A 12,221-nucleotide genomic window follows, 5' to 3' on the forward strand; every position below is an offset into this window, starting at 1 on the left:
CTTCAGCAGACTATTCACATGGAAATTTGCTCTATAATGCTGCTTCAATGTTGACAGCTTGGGGAAAATGAGAGCAGTAATTACATTTTGAAAGAACAGTAAATTAAATTCAAACTTATGAGTTAGAAAGGTTATGGCACTTTCTCAGTATAGTATTGGCAACCAGCTGACAGGCAAAGTTTTAAACTGTCTTCTTAGTACCATACCATGTGGTTCACACACAGGATTGGAATTTATTACAATTATTTGTACAACCTTATCAAATAATTTTAAATTACCTGATCCTAATTATTAATTATAATGAATTCGAGTCCTTATAACCCCTCTTACTAATCAGTAATGATCCATTAGCCCTACAAGGCAACATAAGCTGTAGGCTCTTCAAGGTCATCTTGTCATTTCTAAGTCTTCTACTTATCTCCCCATCCCCAGTTTTATCCCTTGCGAGATGCAACCCACCCAGTTTGGGAAAGACGATGAGGTATTCTGCATTGCATTGTGGGCAGGCCACGCGCGCCGTGCTGTTGCCCCGCTGCTTTTCATCCACCCAGCGCTGCAGACAGGCCTGGTGAACCCACTTGGTGGAGCCACGGCAGTGACACGGACGCACCCACTCTGCCGTGCGGTCGTCCTCGTCTGTGGCGAAGCACACCCAACAGCTCCTAAAAACAAACACACAAAGACTGGGGATGAGGTTGTCGATTTCCAAATGACAGTTACAGTACATCAGTTTCACACTTATTTCCCTCAAGTGTGAACAAAAAAAAAAGCTGACAACAACGAATAATGTGATTTCTAAAGACAGATAAACAGATTAGACAAAGCTTCTGCACTTCTAAATCAAAGTGGTGTGATAAATACCTTTGGCTCTAGCTAAATAAAATCTAAGCAGAGTGCCTGCCCACTGGCACTGACAGAATAGGCAGAGGCCAGCTCGAGAGCCACATAGCAAAATAAACTGCCTACCACCTATGACTCTACATTCTATTTCAATTAAAGGCTTTCAATTTATTAATAAATAAATACCACTGTAGTGAACTAATTTCACTATGTTCACTGTCATGAGTCCATGAGTATCAGGACACATCTGAGGATAAAGAAAAGTCTACAATTACCTAAAGTCACTGAGGCATGTGTGGGAGCATCTGTTTGTTTGTGCATGTAGAGGAGAGAGTGACAGAGGGCAAGCAAGACTAATGTAATCTTTTCATGTCTCCTTTGAGTGAAAAGCAGCGAATCAGCAGCGCAGAGTAACTTCAAACATGAATCAAAGGTTTGGGCTTAGATCAGGTTTATTTGGACTTCTTACTGAGAAGTGTTGCTGAGGCCATTTTTCACCTGTTTGAGAATAATGGTGGAGGCAGTGATCAAAGTCTCCGAAATGACTCCAGACTAAATGGCCTAGATGGAACACACAAACGAACACACGCATGCGCGCACACAATCACTTTGGGCCAGTGACTCTGCATGAAATCAGCCAAGATCAATACATAAACCCTATAGGCAAACAAGCTGTGATGCTGACTGCTTGTCAAGCATATCTGACAGCACTGCAGGAAGTGTTCAATGCACATGCACACACTGGGTCAAACAAACAGGCCCTTCATCCTGCCATCTGGACTCAAGGGAAGAGATTTCCAAGGGATTAGTTTTTAGATCACATCACAATGTCAGATTGCACTTACTATTAAAAAAAAAAAAAAAAAAAATCAATACTTTCTTTGACTACAGGGGGACAACCTACACTTCACTTGTGCACCGTTTCTTGTGGCTGAGTTCTTGCGTTGCCTGTAGTTTGAGCTACATCCTCCTGACATTGCCTTTAGAATTAATTACACTGCTACTAAAACCTAAATTCACCAGGGCATCCCTGTGAGTGTGAACACAATATTCTGATAAGGCACTGCTTGGATGTGCAGGGAAAGCAGAGGGGGACAGGACAGGATGCAGTCAAACTGAGGACAGAGTCTCCCTTTTGGGTGACATCCAGACAAATGCCTCGTTCTGGCCTCAAGCCAAACCATATTAACAACCCCCACTCCTGCCCACAAGTATCCCAACACATCCTCCTGCCTCTCCTCCCTTTGGCGTAAACTGTTCCTAAATTAGACAGAGGTATGAGGCAGGAGGAGTTGACTTCCTCCAACTTGTGCCTCCTCACTTACAAGAAAGGAGCCATTTGAATGTTTGGCCTGTCTGCTGTGCTATCGTCCAATTAATTGGACTCCCTTTGTGAACAATACACACCCCTCACCCTCCTCTGACAGATATCCAAGTTCCTTGACCTTACCCCAGTACATCTCCAACTGTGACATTATATTGCTTTTCCATAATTAATAAGCAGAGTGTGACTGGTTGGAAGGTTCACCACCCCTGTGTCTCACTGCATGCGGCCAACTTCAAGAATCTAGTTACATTCTTATTTTAGCTGCTATATACCAATCATATTAGTCATAGGTTAGATGTGAATAATTGGTCTGAGAAAATCAGCAACACAAGACCATCACTACCAAACTATGACAAGGGAGCTGGTTCTATTGGTTCTAATAAAAACCTAGGAACAAATGCAATTTTTGTTTGATAATTTTTCAAATTAAAACAAACTCATAAAAAAGAAAACAAATAAAATGCAAATTGTGAAGATTTTCTCGTTCAGTTGTGCCTGGGACAAGCCTGTTGCTAGGAGGATCTGCTGGGTCAGAAGCCGACAGCTGCCTTCGACCCAGTTACAGCCCGACTATCCGTGTGTGACATTTACGTTCTCATTTTCATAATTACACTGAACCTTGAACAGCTGGCATTTCACTGGATGAATGAAACAATGATTAGTCTACACACACACGCCTCCCATAAACCCCTGGCAAAAATTCGGTGCAGAGGGAGACTGTAATAGAGCCGTTTGTTTTTTCTCTCAGGCTATGATTATGTACATTTTGGGCCATTATTCAGATTAGGACATTTGTGCTACTAAATCTGTGAGAAAAAAAACCTGGCAGATTATTACTCAGAGTCCAGGTTACAGTGAGCACCTCCTCCACCATCAATACGCATTATCATGAAATCTACATTTACACTCAGGTCTAAGTTTATCCATTTCATAACAGTCATGTCTTTAACAGGTAACAGATATGCCTGGAATGGAGGAAACCTGCAGCCTTTTTACTCTCACTAGGAAGTAGGAAATGTTTATTATCAGATTATCAGAAATATCCAACAGTGGTATGAAGTACAGGTCTAATTTCTAAATGTATTCCCAGAATCAAGAAAGTCCAATAACCCTTAAATGGGATTTATGGGACGTATGGAAACGTTCTGGTGGTTTTACTGGTAATCATTACACCAGGAAAAAATGTTCACCATACATTCCCAAAATGATCCACTGCCTGCGATTGCAACTATTCTGCCATCAATAACCTGTTTCATTTACATTTTGATTTGCCCTGATATCTGATGGGAAGACATTTTGTCTGCATGTCTGTGATATAACACAGAAAACTCTGAAAAGATGGTTTAAATCCAGTTTTACTGCTCTATGCCTTGTTGGCAGTTCAACTGAGTCATGGCAACCACCATGACTCACTGTGATAGAGACATCTGTCAGTGAAGGCAAACAAGCCCCTGGACTGTCTCTTATGGAGAATAACAACAACAACAAAACAAAAAAAAATAATCAAAAATGCTTTTTAGAGAGAGGTTGGTGGCTTTTATAATCACAAAGTTTTCTGGGTGCCCACCTCTAGCAGCACTCCCACATTGGCTTCAGTCGCTGACTAAGCTAATCCCCATAGTACACTGTGTGTGGACATTTCAACCCTCCCACAGTTGAATAATGGATGTCAAATCTGCGGCCTTCTGTCATCGTCATGCTGAGGTCTAGGTGTGCTCTGTTACTAGGGCCACAGGGGAGTAGAGGGGGGTCCTCTGTGAAAGACTGCGGATGACCAACTGGGATTATTTGCTCGGGTTGCTGCCCGCTTGCAATGGATGATTTTCCAATACTCCCCTGATGCTGAATAAAACATGACGATGCAGGAGAGGCGCCCTCGGTTCGAGGCGCTCAAGTAACATGACCGGCTAAAGGACAGAAACATTGAGCCTCTATTCACACTTCTGTCTGCTGTCCTCATAAAAATCAGCCTGTAACAGGTCACCTCCCCTTTGCCTCCGACAGGTACGGCAGCCTTCACCATACTCATAGCTGTCTGACACTAAAACACAATTTTTGCACTGCAAAGCTGGCAAGGCTAATAAGAAAAAATATGCATTCAATGTCCTACACTGAGGGGCTTAATATCCCACAAGACAGCACAGAGAGTGAAAGCGAGGCAGCTATACAAAGTGAGGATGAGCAGTTGAGTAGAATATTGGACAGATGTCTCCAGAGGAGCACGACAGCAGAGAACAAAGCCCAGAGCTCCCTTAGATTCACTGGCTCCTATTCCTGTAACCCAGCCCCACTGCATGACAGGACCTAATACAACAGCACTGAAATGCTATCCTCTGTGTGAAACTTTAATCTCTGGCTCGATGTCACCTCAACCCTGTTTAACAGAACAGTCGGGCAGATAAGCCCACGCTGCACATGTACAAAATGGTCTCCTTCATACAGAGAATGCCTGTGCAATATGACATGAAAACTGGCTTGTAAAACTATACATTTAAAACAATAGACAGCAACAAAAGTCAAACCAATGTTTACAACAATCTAAATCAGACTGAATTAATGACAAGCTTATCAGGTGCAGCAAATACATGTTTGCTGGCGATTGTACAATGTGTTCACAACACATATTCAAATATTTACGCTCCAAAAAATGAATCCCAAACCTATGGATACATTACATTGAGAGATGCTATCACATCTGGCACAATCCCGTTGTTACTGTCTAACAAGGTCTGGAAGGTTTCCATCAAAACGTCCTTCAAGAACATGAGCTCTGATGATGGCGACTTGCCTGCACTCCACTGAAGCAAGGTGACCTGCCATCTCCTCCGCTTATTTACTTGTTCAACAGGCAAAATCAAGAGGGGCTTTGCTGTTTCCACAATGAGCTTTAATCCACCTAATGCTAACCAACTGCTTTTGAAACTTCAAGGGCAGGCGAACAGCAGTGTGTATTATCCTTTTTATTTTGCCAGTTATTCTGAAAAACCTTCAAGCTGCCAGGATCAAAAGAATGTGCAGCAGTGGAGGACTGTAGATCCTTTCTGTAAAGCTAGGCCAACATCATGTGTTCTACTTCAGCCCTGAATGGGATTTTGACAATCTGAGAAAGTGCAGAACTGTATCATAAAGTCACACAGACACGGGGGGTCTGATGGTGGGCTCTGAAGGAATACAGGCTGTCAGGGTGATTGACACTATGTACAAAAATGAGTGTGACCGCATAGCTACTTTCTCTCTCATAGTCTCACAAGTCAAGCTCATGTTCATTAACAAGTGCATAAGCCACCCTACAAAAGGTGCCTTTCACTCAGCAGAGGTCACATGACTGTGGGAAAACTGGGGGCTTCTCAGCACAAAGGCAGGGTACAGGAGCACTGGATTCTGGCCTACAAACATAAAAGTTAAGGCCTAGGGGGCTTCTCCATGTCTGACTGCTTCTACTCATTCACAAACTAATCTTGTCCATGTCAATTAAACAACAACCCAGGGTGCTTGTTTGCCACCTTGGAATGATATAGTATCCAACTACTCAGAGTCTAAGATTATTAACTTTCATTTATCAGCTTCTGGTGAAAAGAGTCTTTGGCAGATAAATTGATGAGCTTCAGTTGCCACACAGACTTTGAAGATCTCATAGTCATAGTGTTGGGTATTTTCCTCATGAGTTGGACAAAATAACTGTGTCCTTACAAAATTGAGCAATAGAATACAACAACATGAACTCCAGCTTCTAAAATTACTGGATTTTAATCAACACCTTAGTGACAGTTTCAACAAAAAAATAGTCTTGTAGTTTTTGCATCTATATAGTGACATTTCAAAAATAACAGCACTTTAGATTTAAGAAACTGACCAGAAAACATGACTCACTGTGTTTATATTGCCCACTGACAGGTAAATGTTTGTCCACTGAGTGGACTAACACAGGAGCCTCCCACCTCTCTTACAGCATCCAGCCACTTCATAATAAATCTGTGTACTTCTGCTACCTGTAGTACTACTAGTACTAGGCACCGTGACCTTTGTATCATATTAACCGTTGCACAGGACTCCAGGCAAAGGCGTTTGTTTACGCTTTGCCATGCCCATGAGTGGATGGCATCCAAAGTTAAGAAGGTGGATTACAATCCATTAATCCAAAACTTCCTGTTTATGCAAATCTCTAGATTTATGTAGTATTTGTCTTAAGTATCACTACAATTTTATTGTGCTCTCTGTAAATTTTCACACTTTAAAAAACTATGAAGGGTCAAATAGTCTTGTGAAAAGGTTTGAGATACAACCCTGAGTTTGGGGCCAACAATGTAACAGGATGGCCTTTAGTTAATGGCCTGTGGTTTAAATAACTCTAGCCTGCTAGCTAAACCAGCTAGCTTAAGACATGTCATTTGGGGTGAGCTTTCACTGATGTTAATGCCATGCAGCGCAGGTTTTCTAAAAGCTACAGGTTACCAGCTGCTGACAGCTATTCATTTCTGTTTAGAATATGACCATAACCTAGTTTATGAGAAAATGTTGTCACGTTTATGCAGTTGTTTTGCATTAGAGAGCCAAAAGACACAAACTATTTAAAAATACAAGGTAATAACTCCAATAACTTGACGATATTCTGGCCATGGAAACTGCTGCTTTCATATTTATCTGTTTAAATAGGGATGGTATTTGAAAAAAAAGTAGTTATGTTAGATAATAACATAAGAATAGATACATGCATGTCCTCTACAACAAAGAATTAGAACAGTCTTGTATCACCAACAATAACGCAGATCTTTAAGACCCAGAAAGGCAACATGTCAAAAGTAGCTTTACCTTACTACAACATATTATGATAAGAAAAAACCCAACAATATAGTTTGTTAAACATATGTATGTATATCAATATAACCATGAGCTCTTATTTTGAAGTTTTGTATTTAACAAGAAAATGAACATCACTTTCTTCACACCACCCCATACCAGAATTGCACCAAATCATGACTACTGAGTTTAACCATGCCTTCAATCATCATTATCCCTTTCATACACACACAGCACATATTTACATACACATTCATACAACAGCAACAGGGTCAGTGATCTGGACAACAGAAGCAGACAAGAAAATAATAAAACATGGAGGTTGTGTGAGAGCCAATAAAAAGGTCAGGCTGGATTGAAATGTGTCTTCTACATCTATTTGTGAAACACTGCATTGCAGGGGCAGCTGGCTGCTTGTGGCAGGCCAGATAAGAGCCTGTGGAGCCTTATGTTTGTCAGTGATAGAGGCTGGGTACACAACCATGGGCAAGGGGACATGACATACATCTTACTGCTATCAGCTCCTCAAACACTGTCAGGGTTATTGCCTCTGCCACACAGCCACAGCACGCAGCTAAAGCACATTTCACAAAGCTCACATGCCCTTCCTTTCTTTCTGCTACTCTACCATGTGCTTGGGAAACGGTTTCAAAGTCCAGCATTCAATATTGACAGAAAGTGCTGTGTCAAATTCCTACAAATGCCTCTTAGTATGCACTGCACAAGCTATCAAATGCTGGTAACTATCTTGAGGGGGAACGGCACACCGATGTGCTTGGACCTGAGGTTGCAGCATCCGCTCACCATCACTTACCCAGAAGATGGAAAATTCTGGTCACACAAGTAGCACGACAACACGTAACAAGCAGCCAGCGTGGCTTTGTGCCACTTAAAAACTGAATCCTGTTATATTATTACATACAGAATGACGATGGGTAGAAATGACCTTGGTCAATTGTGAAAAATGCTTGATTTATCTAAGTCTGAGTTAAAAACAAGACTCCTTTGCTTACATGGAAGATGATTAGATTTCATCACATCTTATCTTGTTCTGCAAGTTTATACTTCAATTTTATGTATTCCCAGAAATGAAAACAGGGAGATTAGTAGGTCAAAGCACTAAACTTATTATGCATGCCCATAATGATTACTTTACTGAATTCATTACATGGACCTCAATTGCACATCCCACAATTTGTAAGAGAGGTATTGAATTACCTGCAATTTATTTTCTTAGCAAACATTCCAATAAAAATAGAACCAAGCTGGTTACAATTACCAGATTCACTTGTCTTGTTCTACAACTGCATTATGATAAATCAGAACTGCACTACTAGATTCACTAACAGTTGTACAAGACTGGTGCAAAAACTTGCAATTGAATTGAAGTGCCAATTCTTTTTTGGCTTAATTAATCAATTTAATTCAAATCTGAGGAAAAAAAAAAATTTAAGACACAAAAATCTAAGGTATTATTGCATTAATAATTGATAATAGTTGAACCTTTTTTTTTTAAGTTTTTAAAACTAAAAATACTTTTCAAACATTTCAGAGCTTCAGAAAACTAACTTGTTAAAGATAACAGGTTCTAATTTAGTGTTTGAATTTTGGTGGTGCAGTAACCCTTTTGTTTACATTTGATCAGCAACTGAGCCTTTAAATACGTTCAAAAATACTAACATCACACACACGGCTAGTGAGCTTCAGCTTGACAGTGGCAGGTAAGAACTTTTTGTTCTCCACAAATCTCTGAAATCGTTTATTTTATGTTTCAAAAACAGCAGATCACACAGGAGTGTTTTTGTAGTCAAGCTGCACAACTTAAAAAAATTGATTTGATCAAGCAATTCAAAAACCTAACTGTTCAGTCAGCTTTGGGGTTAGTTAGACTCAAAATCAACAGCAAACCTTTTTAACCAGGATGTGCTCAGTGGATTCAACCCAGTACGATTTAATGCAGTCTGTAAACTGTTTCATTTTTTTCCCAGTTTCACCATCACATAAAACTGATCACCTTATCTGACTACACTGATGAAAGCTGTAAGACAAAAACACATTGTCCCATGCTAACTTTAGTCAAAGCATGCTGAGCAATGTGTTGATGTGATCTGACCACAAAACACACTACAGCTGCAATCCTGCAAGTCTGATCTCTGTGATGCGATATCATATGAAATCGCATAGTTAAGACCCTGAGCTCAGCTATCTTTTGTCTTACTGTGTGCAACAATATTACTTTGCAGAGCAGCATGAGCAAAAAGCTGCATTAATGTGAAAACAACATTGAAAATGAACACAGCATGAACTGATGCTCTTGCTAAAACAACAAAAGGAAACCAAACAAAAATCTGAATAATAATGTGCTGAATGTGAATTTAACTTGTTGCCTAAAGGTTGGCTGCTAGCTATCACAAATAAAAAGAAGCAGCCTTTCAGAATTTGAGGCTGCATTGTCTGGGTTTTATGTCTAGTGTGGCTGCCAAAGTGACAAGCTACAGCTATGAGCAAGGCTCAGGACCTTGTACTGCTCCAAGGGAACTGCAGAGTTGCCGATTGTCTACCCCAACATCCCTGAAGAAATGTACTGAGGGTATGATTGTATGTGATTTTAGCTCAAAATAATTCCCCACCCTTCATAATGGATACCGCCTCCATGAGACCATGAAACTGTTAAACCTGCGGTTCCACATTGTGCTAAGCAATGCCCCAGTCTGCCCAGAGTGTTGTCAGACATTTCAATGTCAGAAGACAAGTCTGAGCTTCTTATGTCAGCGGTAAAACTTATCACTGTAATATTTTCCCATGGCTTCAAAGGGAATTCGCTTTTTTGTGTGTACAGGCATTGGACAGCTATGCCAGATTGGCAGTATGAAGCAAACCTAAACATGTTTGAATGTCATTAAGCATACCCCCTCCCTCTTTATAGCTTCCATCTATGTTTAGTGATCTTGCATACTCTTCCTTCTTGATGCTTTTTACTTGTACAGCTTCATCAAATTTATTCCCATGATGCTTTGAGGAGGTTTCCAACACTGATTTTCCCCACAACACTCACAGAGAACAATTAGCATTCCATTGCTTTGTTTTTTCCCCTCATTTACTGTAAAGAATCTCCACATTCCTAGCTAGCGACAGATGATGATACCTACTAATACTTCCTCTTTCATAGAATTGTTCCTAAAGGTGTCATCAGGCCCACTCAGGCTTTGTTCTAAGTGTATAGTGGCAAGAAAAAGTATGTGAACCCTTTGGAATGACCTCAAAAAAGCACTTCTGGTAGCTGCTGAAATAGACCTGCACAATGTTTGGGGTTGGGGTGGGGTGGGGGGGAACCTGTACCATTCTTCCTACAGAACTGCTTCAGCTCAAATATATTCTTAGGATGTCTAGTGTGAGCAGCTCTCTTCAGGTCATTCCACAGCATCTCTACTGGATTAAGGTCTGAACTCTGACTGGGCCACTTCAACAGGTGGATTTTTATAGTTTGAAGTCATTCTGTAGAGGTGGATTTAGTTTATTTTTAGCACCATTGTCCTGCTGCATCACTCAACTTCTACTGAGCTTCAGCAGGTGGACAGCTACCCTGACATTATCCTTTAAGATACCTCGATAAACTTAGGAATTAATTTTCACCTCAAGGATGGCGAGCTGTCCAGGTCGAGAGGCAGCAAAGCCCCAAATCATAATTGGAATGATATTTTCATGTTAGTAAGCAGAGGCCTTTTCACACCATACATAGTGCTGCATGTTCTTCCTAAACAAGTGGACCATCAGTCCATAAAACCTTTTCCCAGTAGTGTTATGGAGTTACAAGTTGCTCTTCGGCAAATTTCAATTTGTTATTGTGGAAAGCAGCAGCTTCTTCTGTGGTGTCCATGGCAGAACACCATGCTCCATGCAATCATGATTTGTGTTTTGCAGACTTGTGAACTATAATCTCCGTTTATAGATTGACTGTGGAGTGATGAATATCTAAACTCTTCAAGATAACTTTGTAAGCCTTTCCAGCTTAATGCGAATCAACAATACCTCATCATAAGTCCGTGCTTGTTCATAACTGTAACTTGGATGAAGATCTGTCTATATTTTAGAACAAATTTATACATAAATGGAGGTCATTCCAAGGGGTTCACTTAATCTTTCTTGCCACTGAATGCTCAATATGATTTTCTCTTCTTTATAACAAACTGTTCATGCACACAATTCAGACATCTTATCAAGTAACTGCAGGGTTACATAAGTTCTGGCTATTCTATGAATGAGTGTGAGTTTAAATAGCACATATCCAGGTGAATGAAAGCAAACCTGCCATAGAAATTGTATCCAGTGTTTCTTTTTAAAAGAAGATAAGCAGTTTGCTCTTTCAGTGCCATAATGATCATTAGCTATGAACGTGACCATTTCAGAAATCTTACCAAGCACAGCCTTCTCCTCATCTAAGGGTCAAGAGTTGACAGGACAAATGTTTTGGGATAAGTGCAGCTAACATTATGACCTTAGGTTAATTACGAGTAACAGGGTAAAAGAAGTACCTGTATATGGTTAAGGTGAATTAATTCAAAGTTATAGGGAGGTATTAAGTTCACTTAATGCAGTGTTAAATTTAGTACAGTAGTTGTGGTGGACATCCTGTATCAACACTACAATACAATGACTAGCCAACGTTTATGATATTCAAAATTGAGTTTAAAGTCAATAGATATAAAACAACCACATGTTAAAGTCGACGCTTTTCTGAATAGTTTTAAAAGGTAATAATCTCACTTCACCCATTTCTGTCCATCGTAATGATTTTACGTAAAGCTACGTAGCTGCCCATTAGCACGTTAGCCTTAAACTTGAACTCACCTGTCCAAATTCTGCTGCATGACCACTGCACCCTGTTCCGCCATTATCGTTGAGAAGCAAAACAATACTCAAATGCTTTCTTCTTAGTATAGGGGATTAACTGCGTTACAGATAAAACATTAAAATGGCACGCCTGTTAATTTGCTGCAGCTGAGGTTGGAGTAAAACCACTTGCTAGCTAGCTGAGGAACTAACGCTAACTAGCTGCATAGGCCTTTGTGTTGACACGGCGTCAGCTGCAAACGAGCCAATTATTTAGCATAAAACTATTCCTGCACGGTCATGACAGTCTAAACAGCATCTATCTGCGACCGATGCACTAACTCACGTAAAAATCCTCTTTACATCGGCTACGGCCTTGTTTGTCACTAATATCATCGCATTGGCGTGACCGTTTGACTCCATTGAC

General features: G+C 40.4%; 1 protein-coding gene across 2 annotated transcripts in view; it reads right to left on the reverse strand.

The window, feature by feature from the left end:
• Window positions 1–12,221, reverse strand: part of march5 (membrane associated ring-CH-type finger 5) — a 28,619-nt gene extending 16,398 nt beyond the window's left edge. For both annotated transcript variants that reach the window (XM_022743777.1, XM_022743776.1), the window contains exons 1-2: window positions 11,813–12,221; window positions 460–662 (exon numbers count right to left, since the gene is read on the reverse strand). In XM_022743777.1, coding sequence (XP_022599498.1) covers window positions 460–662; window positions 11,813–11,856 — 247 coding nt within the window. In that variant the 5' untranslated portion in view covers window positions 11,857–12,221. The remainder of the gene's footprint in view (window positions 1–459; window positions 663–11,812) is intronic.

Source organism: Seriola dumerili, unplaced genomic scaffold (genome assembly GCF_002260705.1).
Source record: "Seriola dumerili isolate Sdu_G_001 unplaced genomic scaffold, Sdu_1.0 BDQW01000073.1, whole genome shotgun sequence".
NCBI classification, from domain to species: Eukaryota; Metazoa; Chordata; class Actinopteri; order Carangiformes; family Carangidae; genus Seriola; species Seriola dumerili.